Genomic DNA, 14,433 nt, shown 5'->3' on the forward strand with positions numbered 1-14,433 from the left:
TAGAAAAAGGCCAAGCAACTAAGCAGAGCAGCACAGGTACATGAGTGTGGATGATGGGGGCAGAGTAGCCCAGTCAGGGGGTCACTGCTGCAGGCTGTACCACTGCTGGTTCTGGGGCTAGCTTACCTGGGGCATGCTCGGTGGGCTCTGATCCAGTGCTCCTCCCCTCCTTTGATCTGACTCTACCTCGTTTCTGTAAGCAGTTAAGGAATTAAAAAGTGTGAAGGAGCTTGGATCCAAGGTACACAGCTAGTTATGTGTTTGCATGAACACAGTTCTCAACAGAAAGGAGATATTTACTTGTAGCAAATATAAGATCTTCTACTCACTGTCATATCAACACAAGAAATGGACAAAAAGCAGGAAAAAGCCTATCGAAACTCTCCAAATAACTGTCACTAAGAGTATTTTGCTGTCTTGGAAGAAAATTGTAAGAGATATTTACTTGTAGCAAATACAAGATCTGCTCCCTGCCTTTCCCATGCCCGTTTCAGTGCCAAACAAATCCTGGGTGTCTGTTTTTTATTCTGGAAATGGCAGTTTTTTCCAGAACTGTAACTTTCATATGTAAATGGTTCCGAAATTGTTCTCCCCTCCTGCCCCCCTGGTGGGAACAGTGAAATATAAGTAATGTTCACAATGAACACTTTCTTGCAAGGGGGCAAAGGTATTGCTATTGGAAAGCACAGATTCAGATCCCTGAAGGATTCAGCAGATGAAAACCTGTGCAGTTACTGTTTTTCTTTTTCTTAAAATATGTGCAAGTGAGATAAGGACTTGGGGTGTGGGGGAAACTTAACTCAAAATTCACAGATAACTGATGATGCATGGATCACTAGAAATATTCCAGAGCAAAGCAGAGACGGTATAAATGCAGTCCGGTACTAAGATAAGTGATACTTTGGCAACAATAAACTCTTCTAGAGAAATGAAAGGGGAACCTCTGTCTGCAGCACAGCAATTAACCCAAGTTACTCTGCAAGCCTCAAGTTTTAATGGTGTGACTAGCTGGAGTGACAAAAAAATTCTCCACACAGTTCAGGAGAACTGTTTCTATTTCAGGTGTAAAGTAAATCCCCACACTTCACTGAAGCAATAAAAAGCTTAATCACAGAAGAAAAATACTTATTTTTAAAGGGTACTTTTGTTGTGCTGACACTCTAAATGTATATCTAATTTTTTACACTGTATAAACAAAATATATTTTTTTCCCACTGTGCTGGCTTTAACAAAGTTCACCTGGAGACACAATCATCTCTGATCAATAGCCAAAGCCAGCTGTCAGTTCAGATGCTGCTGACTTGGAGAACACAATATAGCAAAAATATAGCAGGGTCATGCTTGGCTCTTGCTCATCTTGGCTTCTACTGCTATCTACCACAATGTCACTCTTTTTTTCCCTTGACTGTAGCTGATACACTCTAATTTGCTGTGTTAGAGGGTAATACATGAGGCTATAGAACTAGGCAGATGACACTTGTGGGTCTTTGAGGTGAGCATCCTGAGTGCCAGACACTGACCCTGGTACACTTCTACTGAATGAAGTCAGCCCACTCTGGAGGGCAACTGTCACCCAACCTCCATCTGGAATGATTATGTGGGAAATCCTCCACCTCTGCTCTCCTATGGGAAGCCACTGTCAAGACATGGGCAGCTCCTCTCTGCTCTCGTGGCTGTCCTGTCACAACTCACCCTGTGGCCCTGGCCCTGGCCATGCTGCTTTCCGTGCTACTTCTGCTCATGGCTGGTGACAAAGGTTTGATTTTCTGAAAGGGTAAAAAGATCTTTGCCAACATGGTGGTGTTGGTCTGCCTCACTTGGGCAGGAAAAGAAATGCCCACTTCCAGGAGAATGTGTAAAAAGGTGCTGGGGAGGATGCTCTCTTTCTTCTCAGGGGCTGCAGAGTGGTGGGGCTCTGGTTACAGACACCAAAATGCGTTATGTTGCAAGATTACCTCACTGAGTTGTCTTATAATCAATAAACAATGTCATTTTATGACTGACTGAACAGAAAAGCACCTCTTTGGCTGAGACATTCCCTATGGGCAGGAGTTTCCTGACTCTAGAGCACAAGACTATTGTGTTTGACCACTGGCATTCTTCTCAGTGGTCTTGTCCTGTACAGGAGTGTATATGTTCTAGAGCTATGAGTCAGGGTACTTGCCTCAGCTTAAATGAACTCAACCAGTTTCAGCTGGTAAAAAGAAGGACAACTTGCTCAATGAAGAACTTCATCAAGTGAATTAAGTAATCAACAAGAGAATTTCTCTTGTATGGAAATAAGTGACACCTTGTTTGTGTTACTGTGTATCCAAAAACAATAACAAGCAGCAAAAATGCCCTATGAACCTAGAAAGAAATGTTGCTCTCAGGGAAACTGTCCAGTTTTAGTAAGAGTTGACAAATGAAAGCCTAATGAGCTTTGCATTCCTACAAAGACAACAAGTCCAAATAGAAATTAGAGCTGTACATCTGGAACCAGAGCAGGCTGTAATGCTCAGGCTCCTGCTAGCCCTTGGCACTGCACTTAATAAGGCTTAATTAGTGCCACTGCTCTGCTCTTGGTAAAACATCTGCATTGTCTGAACCTGGATATGAACAAGCAGTAACTGCTGCCAAATGTTAAATCTCTAAAGCTCAGTTCCTGTGCCATCTGTTGTCGCTACAACTGACTCATGCTTGTGCAGATCATGACAGTTTGTGATACTACTGCATGTGCTTCTCCCAGACAGCTGTAAGTTTGCAGTGACAGATGTCAAAAAAGGTATAAATGTATCAATGTAATATCTACAAATGTAGATATTACTGGTGTTGGTGAGCAGGTATTCAGTATTAATTAAATAGAGGCCCACCCATATCTTCTACACAGCCAGTGACTGCAGTCTCTGGAAGGTGTTCAGCAACAACCTGTACATAACCATCTCYGACTATAAAACCTCACCTCTGGTAGCAAACAGCTACTGATGAAACTCTACTAGTGGAAGAGCTGTCTCAAGACCTCTGCAGAAGATGACACAATACCAAGGGTTGTATACTTGGCAGACCATGAGGATGAGAATGGTACACATCTCCAGATACATGAATATCAGAAGGGCCCTTAAAGAATAGTTACACTTTCAGGCCTGTATGTGCAACAGCTTGTTTTTTTGCAGCTCACCAACAGYGGCTCAGGAGTCATCAAGCTGGTGAGGCTACAAGCTCACCAATTACACAGATCAGGTGGAGAGTCTGATGCAGGCCACACGTGTGGTAACAAAGGTATGGGGTGATAGCGAGCTCAAGGAGGGCCTTGACCTTAATTTTCAAAACAAATACCATAAAAGCAAAGCCACACAGTCCTGCTTTTGTGTTTCAAGTAGGAGGTGTCAGAAAAATCACCACAGAGTTGACTGGCTTGTTGGGGCCACACATTCATAGGCATGCCCCTTTATGATTATTTTATGTCATTGTTTATGTGTGAGCATTTCAGATTAGCACTGTGTAGCATACAACAACTTGCACAGAGCAGAAAAACAGCTGTTTGGTTTTAATTTCCAATTTCAGGGGCTAAAACTGACATTTCCAAGTGTAATTATTTTAAGTCACTGTTCAAGGTAAAAAGTCAGTCCCTGCAACACTTCAAGTGGCTCATTCTAGACTTTATTAGAGTAATTACAACTAAAAGAAATATGGCACTTACATTTTCATAGGACAAGCACCATAGGAAATAATGGTCTACAAAGCTATAGCAGTACAGTGGAAAAAAAATTAAATAAACCAAAACCAAAGCTTGCTGCAGACATTACAGCTTCTTCTACATGGAAACCACAGCTTTCAGGACAGCAGAGTGCAATGGGGAGGCAGCAACAGCATCAGGCCTGGGAGACTTTCACACCAAACAGTATTCACCTAATTGTGTCTTAAGACAGGGTAAAAGCAGACGGTTGGGAAGTAATGGTGGGTTATTCACTTGGTTCACAGTCCTGCTCAGTTCCCTCCCTTCAGCACAGCAGGTCATTGCCTCTGTTCAGTTCACTGAGCCATCTGAGCCTCCATTGCTTGGGCTGTCCATTCTGGTGCTGTCTGACTTATCTTCTCTAGCAGGTTGTTAACCTGGAAACACAGTGACTGAATCTGTTTGTCCCAAGTCGGCAAAGCTTCACGGGCTGCAAAAGAACATGAAAAACATAGTAAGTCTTGGCAATTCCCATGCCCTTTCAAGGGTAACTTTCTCCTCTAGCACTGCCCTCACCTACCTCACAGAGGAAGCATTCCTTGCAGCTACAGCATGCTCATTTCTGTATTCAAAAGCTACAATGATTTTGGCTCTCTGTTACAAGCCTAACTCCTGTACTGCAAAGCAGAAGCGAGCAGAGAACTTCTGGTGAACATGTTCCTACACGGAGACTGAAAGAATAAATTCACACCTTCCTGTGGGTAAAAGATTGTGTAATAGGTAGGAGAAGTGCGGTCCTCCTCAAGGGCAAACTCTGCCACCTCGTGGCCACAGCAAGACACAGTAAGCTTACTTGGGACAGAAGTCATTAAGAAAGATACTTTGCTCATTATAAGACAGCAATTCAGTAAACTCATTCTGAATGGTACTAAAAAATCCGTGTGGGCAAACTTACTCTCAAAATGAACAATTCCATCAATCTGATCAATAAATCCATTCATGCGACCCTCAGTTATCATCTGAGAAGCTATCTTTTCTGCCTGAAAACATGGAAAGGAAAAGATGTTATTTTTATCCATTTCCAACACAAGTAAGAAGTGATTAAGGTTTTCATAGTCCTCATGGGTTTTTCCACTATCTCTACACACACTGAAGAAAAACAAACAAACAACAAAAACCACAGCCAGCACCGTCATAATGAAACGATTGGATATACTACCACTAGCACCAAATTCTGTTATTGTGCATTCCACATCATGTACCTCTCCTCCTTCTCATAAAATGGGCTAAATATTTAACTTTGCTCATCTTTTTAATATGGAGTATTTATTAGTTTTTTAACATCTACTATTTTTTCCTAATATTTACCATGACTATTTTCTCATGTCTCTGTGGTGCTTCTTGGTTTTCTGCGAGATGTAAAAAAGCATACCTTGGCTGCAGGGATCTCCAGTAATGCTCCAAGCTCTTCAAAGGTAATGTTGTTGTAAAGTTTGCTTGCAGATAGCAAGTTATGTTCAATAACAGCTCTGTCCAGGATACTGGAACCTTAGGGGTTGGATGAGAAAACAACAAAAGATTGGAATGTTTTATATAACAGAACAAATGAAAAATGCTACCCCCCCCCCCAAAAAAAAAGCTATGTGTGCAGAAAGTCTAGACACATCCCATTGCCTTGCATCAATATTAGTCCACACAGGAAAAAAAATGAGTAAGAAACTAACTGGATTTGGTTAATTTTTGAGACAGGTAGCTAAAAAAAGTTCATTTCAGTTCTAGAACAATGAAGTGGAGATGGTACTAGGGATGAACACATTAGACTGAGGCAGAGATTCAAGTTCATTTTCTGATTTTGCTACGAGACCCAGCATCTGAAAGTTTGAGCTCTCATGTCATGAGTTCCCAACTTGCCCAATGGAAACACTATTGTCTTTCTGTCTCTTCTTTGTGGCTCTGAGGGGTCCAGCTAATCTCTCTAACTGCCTACTGTGCTTGTAGGGTGATTAAAACCCTCACTTTTTTCTCAGCTCATAATTTAACTATTTCACTCATTTGCCTCTTAACTACCTGTCACCTAAGGATGAGTATATTGTTAAATGGCAATTGACATGAATTCTTTACCTTTCAAAGACAAACAGTACAGGTACTAGCGGAAGAGGAGACTGACCTCAAAAAATGACTGCAGCTTATTGTTAGGAAGAATCTTTAACTAGTCATAGCATCTGCTATTACAGAGAGCTGTTTCTTCCTCATTATTTAACAAGCCTTGTTTACCAGGAAGGTGCCTCATTCAGAGGAATTTCATGTTTCAGTATTCTCCATTTCAATACTCTCATTTGGGAAACTGAGACTGGCACAGTTAGGATTCCAGTGAAGTCATAAGTTTAGACAGTATTATTGTTCAGAGGTTCTGGGAAGAATCAAGTTAGTAAGATCTCAGAGCAATGGATCAGAAAACAAATTGGATATAGTGTGAAATCTAAGTCATCCCTTCAGTATCTGTCAGTAGTCAGGAAACAGTCCAAATGAACTTTTTTTTTTTTAAATCAACACAGACTGTTTAAGTAGTAATCCACACATTTTTGAGCACCCTATTTATAACCATGCTTTAGAACTGGGAAAGCTCAAAAGGGTACACTCAAAAAGTATGAGGCAAGGACAGAAACACGGGGGGGGGTTAGTGAAGAGGACTGTAAAAGGATGAAGAAAAATCAGAATTTTAGAAGTTGGATTCTAGAGGAGTACTTGAAAAGCTTAATAGCTGATGAGAAAAATGAATCACAGTAAGAAGCCTTACTACTATACTCTTGAGGGTAACATTCTGGGGAATAACCTTAAAGAATCACATAACCAACACTGTATTCTTTGCCATCACACACTTGTCCACTGCAGTTGGCAAACATAACTCCCGTGGATGGGTACTGAGCATTATGAGGCTTTAGAGAAATAGGTACCATCAGCTGTAGTTGCTTTCTGGTGAGGCATCAGCATAGCTGCAAACTCTTGCAGTTGGTTTCCACGGATAATTCTGTCTAGATACATTTTCTCCAAGATCCCATAGGCTGCAAGCTGCTGACACCTCTCATCCTTGAAAAGCGTAGCAAGCATACGTGAACGCTGCTGTCCTAGAAGAGTCAGGAAGAATCCTCACAAATAATCAAAGATTGCGTATTTACAGGTAACACAAAACAAAAATCTTTCTCTAGAGATATATAACTAACCAACAAAGCTGTATCAAAGAAGAAATTCTACTGCGTTTGGTTCCAGAGCACTGTTTGCTACTGTCGTTTCTTTCACATCTTTAGGCAAGATGGCACTTCAGCACTGGCCAGGACAGTGAAAGGTTTTCCAGCTCTGAGCTACCAGTTTGCCAACAGATTCTCAATGCTGTGTTCACAGTTCTGGATTCCTCACCAGATCTTACAAGCCCAAGATCCCTTCCCACAAGTGACACAGAGGCTGACTTCCTTTAGGGATAGGGAATCTGTATGGTGGGTCTTTTATACAAAACTATAACATGTATTTTACCTGCTGATGCTAAAATAGTACAATGCAAAGCATGCTTCAGGGCCTCCAGTCGCTCACTTTCATGGACTATGCTCTTATAGGAGAGCTCATTGTATCTTTGGGCAGCCTCAATGAACTTTCTTCTGTAGTCAAGAACACGAGCATAGCACACCTAGAAAGAAAACAGGTCTCAGTAAAATAAAACTAACGGGGGTGACTGCACAGGACAGGTGTGTATTAATTTCTGCATTACAAAGCAACAGCTCCCAAAAATGTTGCTCTGCTCCATCTTAGGCAAGTTGTGCAAGAGCTCAAGTCTGTGTCTTTGAATGATTAGCTTAGCTTTCAAACACCTGGCTAAAGTAATGTGTCAGATATTGTACGGGCATTTCTCAGCACTGTTCTCATGTTAAGCACTGTGTAAATTTCAAAATGCTGGAAATTAAATTTATGAAATATTGTACAGCTGAGGTACATTACCAAGATTCCCCTTCACTACTGACACTGACAGTCAGCACCTACACAATAGTTGACATAGGTTAAGTACTTGTTTCTCCCTTTCAGAGCTGCAGCAACAACTGATTTTTCTTCTTTCCCTTCCTTTTTGCTTTTCTAATGCTTACAGTCAATATTGACTTTTGCAACTGAGTGCAAGCTTTAAAATCTAGCATGGGGAAACTACACCAAAGAAAGCAGGGGCAGGAAGAAAAAAAAAAACAACAAACCAAGATCACCATACCATAAACTACACCTAATGGTACAGTTGTTCTGTAGAATAGAATTTTAAAGCACTCTGTACTACTTTGGTACTGTCACACTACACCAAGAAGTGTTCATCTGGTGGGATAATCTTAAAGTTCCTAAAATTATTTGAGCAATATTAGTATACTAACTATATACACAGTAAACCCACAAAAAAACGGAAAGCTCAGCTGGTTTACTCCCTGTGGCTTTGACCTACTATCACAGTCTGCATTTTCTATTTAAAGTACTGTTCAAAAAAAGCCTTCAGTTGTCTTTAATACCAAGATGATTTTTTTCTATTATATTCATAGACAATGGTAGGGGGCAATATTTTCAACTAAAATTCAGACACTTTGAAGCCTAATGTTAACTCAACAAACTTGGCATTTAAGGAACCTTTACAGGTTTCTCGTGAAATTAAAAGGAATGAGCTGCCTAACTATTGCTAAGATGTGGGTCTCAGACTCCTAAGACCACTTAGATTTTCCCTTTATCTGTTTCGTTATTATGAAAGTTTTAGTGGCATCGCATAGAAACATCTCAGCATGGATTCATTTCCCTTTAGAAAGAGACAGCAATAAAGTTACGCAACCTTATAATGGATTTGTAGCTGTTCGTTAGTTGATTCATTCTGAAGCAGGGAAGCTCGATTAATATAAGCTTCTGCCTGAACTGGGTCATCATCCTCCAGATAGAGCCTGGCAATTTTCAGGTAGGTCTCCAATTTATAATCTACATTATATTGTCTGTAAAGAAACAGAAAAGCAAGTATTCAGAATTACTCCACAGTTACCCTTGTTTCTTGCTGTTCTAAATATATATTTTGCTTCTACTTGGCAGCTTTTGCTTTACGCTGCTTCCTTCTTCTCTACCCCCAAAATTAGCTCTCTCCATTCATGGTAAGGAAAGTTGAGATGAATGCAAATATAGAACTGTCTCCTACAAATGCCAGTACAAATAACACTGTCCACTAAGAAACAAATGTAAAATCTCAGTTTGCCATAATGATACTTGAGTCAAAAAGCAAATTTGCAGTGGAACAAATGGGTGCTATATTGGCAAAATGTACAGCAATTCTTTTTACAGGCATACAGAGAAAGAGGATAGAAAGGACAGATGGAGAAAAGTAACAGAAAGGGTTGTAGAAAAAATCCTCAACTGTATTTCTTAATATCAAAGTTCAAACTATGTCTTCATTTCAAATTGTAGAAGCCAACATTTGGAAGTAGTGTCGCAGACAGACAAACTTTACAATTACCTTAGAGAAGCACTTGTGAAAAATACTATTAAAGCAGTTATCAACAAGATTGATAAATAGCATAAAGCTTCTAGCGCAATACTTGACACACTAGAATGATGTTTACTTTAAACGGCCTGTGATCAGGCTATACTTCTGTCATCAGGCCAGGAGTTCTGGCCTGAACTACTGAAACTCTGGGAAAATATACAACCCCAAACTTCCCACTCTCTGGTTTGGTCAAGTGTGAATGGAGCAGGTATATTCAAGTACATTCAACAACACAGAACAGCATCTAGCACAATACTTACTTTTGCCCTGTTTCCAAGGGGATCCCCACCAATACTTGTGCTGCATTTCTCCAGTCTTCTTCTTTCTCATAAATTGATGCAAGATGCTGCCTTATTGAAGCAACCTAGACAAAAAGAACACCAATTCCAAACACTAAAAAATGGATTGATTTTTGTATTACCATTCACAATATCTGCTCTTCTTATTATGAATACCCACCTGGCCAATATCCCAGCTTCATAGAAATAAGCCTGCACCCATACAACTCCTCCCGCATGAAGATCTTTAAATATTTAATCAAACTTTAAGACCAAGCTTTTTACATATGACTGATGGTTTGAAGCATTTCTATTTTTGGCTCAGGATAAAACAAAAGGCGTTAATTTTCAGGGAGTGCTAAGCAGTAACCTTTTATAAAGCTTTTAAAAAGATGAAAGGAGACTTTGAAGAAATGGAGTGCCAAAATTCACAAGCTCTTGCTCCAAGTTGTACCTCATACCAAGCCTGTGAGATATGAGTGACATGACCTATTCCATAAACTTCTAATTTGTAGTGCAGGTGTCTGCAGGCAAAATGTCAGTGCTAGAATCCGGGTTTTATAAACAGAAGTGTGGTTAAGAAAAGAAGCCATCTCATGTCTTGGATTTAATTTCTGCATAACTACTGTAACATGCAGGGAAGCATGTTTAGTTAAGTTTTAGAATGAAAGCTGCTTAAAAGACAAAAGGTAAACAGATGCAAATACAAATCATGACAGCAACTGCATGGTYTTTGTCCTAATATTAGATCTGATAAGATTTTTATATAAGCATCTTCAGTAAGTACTCTCAGCGGATACTGAAGTACTTTGTACAAGAAAACCAAGGACAGACTTGAAAAAGAACTGCAAGGTATTCAGTGGTTAACTGTAGAGTTGAGATTTCAAGGAAAGTATTTTTCGTGGTACAACATTTCTGGGCTTAAAAAGAGTTATAAATGTGGGGGTTTTTTTAGTTTTAAGTAGCAACAGAAGCTACTTGGCAAAATATTTCTCTTTGTATCACTTGCCTATTCCATTAGTTGGGTAATATGTAAAACAATGAGTACCAGTCTGTATCCTGACAGCTTCTCTGGTAGCTCGAGTCTCATTGTAAGAAGCCATTTTCTGGTAGCGGAGGAATTACATGCCTAGCATCCTGATTAAGGGACAAAGTCTGTATTCTTTGCACAGTCCCAAATACAGTCTTGGCAAAAGCTTTGTGTGTACACGAATGCCAAATTGGACTTTAGGTAGGAACATCTGTTTTGAACAACGTTTTTAAAGACTAACAATATTTAGCAGTTAAAAAACCTCAAAGCCAAGCCTGTAAACCAGAAGTCCTTGTCATTGATCTCTTACCTGCTCTTCAAATGAAATCACTCTAGGCTGTATCTTTTCCAAGGTGAAGTGATATATTTCTTTGGCTGTGCTGTCAGGAAGGCTTGGAAGATGGGTACAGAAATCTGTCAGCAACTGACGTGAGATGACTAAACTGACATTCTCATTCACCACTGGTTCAAAGACACACAGAAGAAAAATACAAGATGGAAGAAATGCATGTCAGTGCTTTCACTGTAAGTGGTCTATGGCCATTAAATTGTTTGCTTTAACATTAAACTTGAGGTTTTTTAATTTTTAAACCTATATTTAAATTATGGGCTGTGGGTTTTTGTTTTTTTTTAAAAGATGAACTTCATTCTCAGAAACTGGCACTATCTGTATACACTAGAGAGCACCTGAGTTACAACCTCTGGCAAATATTAGTGAATTTCTTGCTCTGATTTATCACCTAGGAAGATGTTTCATTCTGAATCACTGTTCTCAGTTGCTGAAACGTTTCAGACAAAGTAAACGTTTAATTTAAATTTCACTAAGCTTACTGTCAAATTCAAGATCAGATATAACAGGTATAACTTAATGAAGTACTCAATAAGCCAAACAACTAATACAACACCAAAAAGAAATCTAACCATTTCTTCTTGGCAGTTTTCCAAATTAACTTGAGACTGAGAAGGGGAAAAGGGTTGTTTGTTTAAAGATAGCTTTGCATCCAATAACCATTTTAGAATTCAAAAAATACTATTTTACATTTTTACACAGCGCTCAGATCTACCTTCGGACGCTGTAATATTGATAGGTTTGAACGTTACCTTAAATTACAAAACTCGTAAGTCTGTATTCCCTTAATTTTTGAATATACTGATGTTTGGTTCCTCTTCTAGTCATTTTTAAGTTCTAATATGACTAGAACATTATACATTTATATAGCCTCACGTAGACTTAACAAATACAGAATCCCACAGGTTCGGACCTTCACTCAGTGTGTGAACAATTATACCAGACACACTTACTTGCTTCTACAAAAGCTTTCAAAGCTTCAAGTTGTTCCACACCTGATAGCTGAATGGCTTTTTCCAATATTTGACGATATCTGCCCACAGATTAAAAAAAGAAAAAATCATATTTCACTTTTTTTTTTTATTAAGTATTTCTGTTTCTTTGCTTATTTTCTTCCTTAGAGTGCTTTTTCTATTTACTTTTGCTGTATCTTTAAGGTGAGTATTTTCTCAAGTGTCTATGCTAAAATCCTAGGAACATTCATCTGGAACTAGTATCTGTCTCTTTTTTAAATTCCAGGACTAAATTCCACCATAACATAGTTTATCATTACAAATCTGTTAATATATCTGAAATGAAAAATGTCTTTAAAAAAARAAAACAACAACATATTCCTGGGATAGTGCTTTGCTCTTCTGCCGTAAAGAGTGGCAGAGGAAAAGTAAAGAAAACCATATCCCTTGCATATTAAAATTAGTAACCTGTGACAGAGGTTCAAAAATGCCAGATTCAGGAAGAACAAGAAACAATGGTGGGTGGGAGATGCAAGTAAATAGTATACTACAGCCACACTGACAGTAGCAGCATAGGCAGGGAATATACCCCATTTTTTTATACAGTATTTATTATTGAAACATTTAGATATTAACAAATCATAGCTACTCCATCTTTCATGTAATAGTTTTATAAGGTCAGCGCAACTCTTACTGGGCCATGATCTTAATGTGTGGAATACTGAAAGGTGTTACATTAATGTTGGAGGTGCATTTTCTGAGAAACGTTTCAGGAATTCTTAAACGTGAGGTGCCTAAATCTAAGGCAATTTCTCTAGGAACTGGACTCATAATCAAAAAATTTCAACTGAATTGATCAACTTTGAACTATACCCTCTGGGGAGAGAAACTCTATGTAATATTTAGTACAGTGATTAGCTCAAATCCCAAGTTTGATATACAAAATACCTATTTAAATTTTAAATTTAAATTTTGATTTTTTTTAGTAAAAATACAATGGACACATACAAACAAAACTCATACAAAGCAACCCTGGGAAAGAAAGTCCCTGGATCTATCACTTCTGCTCAGTTTTCAGGCAGGTAGCTGAAATCCGAGAGGCACCAGGAATGGGGCAGGGGAGGGAGGCGGGGTGTTACGCTGAGGGAGTAAGACCCAGCAGAACTGCCGGGTAGCCCGTCCTAGGACAGCGAGAGCACAGGGACATTTTTCACTGGAAATAGCAATAATAATAGAAAAGCAGAAAAAGAAGCTAAAATATTATTATTTAAAGAAGCAACCCAGAAGCACCCTACCGACAGTGCCTTCCCAGAAGAGCTGCTCCCGCTGGCCCGGAGCCCGCACTGCACTAGGCCCGGGGCGACAGCAGCCCCCTCGGGGACCCGGGACGGCGGCGGGGACGAGGACAGCGCGCGTCGGGCTGGTCTCTTCCCTCCTCCGCCCCCCTCTCCCCCAACGGCCGCACGGACCCTCCTCATCAACGGTCGCGCGGCTCCTTCCTCACACACATACCGGCCGCGCGGACCCTCATCAACGGTCGCGCGGCTCCTTCCTCACACACACACGCGCGCGCACCGGCCGCGCGGACCCTCCTCATCAACGGTCGCGCGGCTCCTTCCTCACACACATACCGGCCGCGCGGACCCTCCTCATCAACGGTCGCGCGGCTCCTTCCTCACACACACACACACACACACACACGCGCGCGCGCGCGCGCGCACCGGCCGCGCGGACCCTCCTCATCAACGGTCGCGCGGCTCCTTCCTCACACGCACACACACACACACACACGCGCGCGCACCGGCCGCGCGGACCCTCCTCATTAACGGTCGCGCGGCTCCTTCCCCCCACCCGCAATGGTCGCGCGGCTCCTTCCCCCCGCTCCCTCAACAGCCGCAGAAACCCTCCTCATCAACGGTCGCGCGGCTCCTTCTCCCCCCCGCCAACGGTCGCGCGGACCCGGCCATAACCCCCAACCGCCGCTTATCCGCCTGGCCCCTGCCAAGGGAAGAAGGACGCCGGCACTCACTTGCCCGCCAGGTCCTTGTGGGAGCCGCTGGAGTTCATCAGCTGCGCCAGATCCTGTCTCACTGAGGCCGCCATCTTCGCTACAGCACCGATCAGCCCCTGCGGCGGCCGCCGCCGCCAGCTCTGTCCCCGCCGCGCCTCCTCCTACCATAGAGCAGCCGCAGGCGGGAGGCTAGAGAGGCGCCGCCGCTTCCGCCCCACCGAGGGGGCGCGCCGCGGTCACGTGGCACGCGCTGGCGCCGCCACCGGCCTGTCAGGGCGGCACCGCCCGGGGCTTAAAAAACACGCCCTGTACCGAGCGGGAGAAAGCACCGGTCGACCCCGCCGGCCGTGGCGGAGGCGCGGGGAGCCCCCGTCGCCCTTCTCACAGGGCTGGCTGCAGCCGCTGCGCTCCGCAAGGCACCGGCCATATTCACCGGTACACGCATGAACTTATGTACACAATACGGACACACCCAATCATGTATATATTGCATATAGAAATATATGTGGGGGGGGCTCCGTCCTGCCGGCGGCGCGCGGAAGCTGGGCCCCGCCCCTCGGGCGGACGGGCGCGCACCACCCCGGAAGCGGGCGGGCGGCCGTGTGAGGGAGGGAGGTG

General features: G+C 42.1%; 1 protein-coding gene across 4 annotated transcripts; it reads right to left on the reverse strand.

Moving 5' to 3' along the window:
- Positions 1-3,617: 3,617 nt before the first annotated feature.
- COPS4 (COP9 signalosome subunit 4) lies at positions 3,618-13,996 on the reverse strand. Of its 4 annotated transcripts, none has more exons than XR_003253949.1 (11): positions 13,834-13,996; positions 11,805-11,884; positions 10,813-10,964; positions 9,455-9,558; positions 8,499-8,652; positions 7,184-7,334; positions 6,610-6,780; positions 5,088-5,203; positions 4,611-4,695; positions 4,236-4,410; positions 4,053-4,145 (listed from the first exon to the last, which is right to left on the reverse strand). XR_003253949.1 is itself a non-coding variant. In XM_026068479.1 (10 exons), exons 1-10 carry the CDS (start codon positions 13,905-13,907, stop codon positions 4,012-4,014), a joined length of 1,221 nt encoding a protein of 406 aa, XP_025924264.1. In that variant the 5' UTR covers positions 13,908-13,992; the 3' UTR covers positions 3,618-4,011. The 4 variants fall into 4 exon arrangements, 2 of the variants coding, with proteins under 2 accessions (XP_025924264.1, XP_025924265.1); XR_003253950.1 differs by having other exon boundaries at positions 4,236-4,386; positions 13,834-13,995; XM_026068479.1 differs by lacking the exon at positions 4,236-4,410 and having other exon boundaries at positions 3,618-4,145; positions 13,834-13,992.
- Between the last annotated feature and the right edge of the window lie 437 nt (positions 13,997-14,433).

Source organism: Apteryx rowi, unplaced genomic scaffold (assembly GCF_003343035.1).
Source record: "Apteryx rowi isolate R43461 unplaced genomic scaffold, aptRow1 scaffold_270, whole genome shotgun sequence".
NCBI lineage: Eukaryota > Metazoa > Chordata > Aves > Apterygiformes > Apterygidae > Apteryx > Apteryx rowi.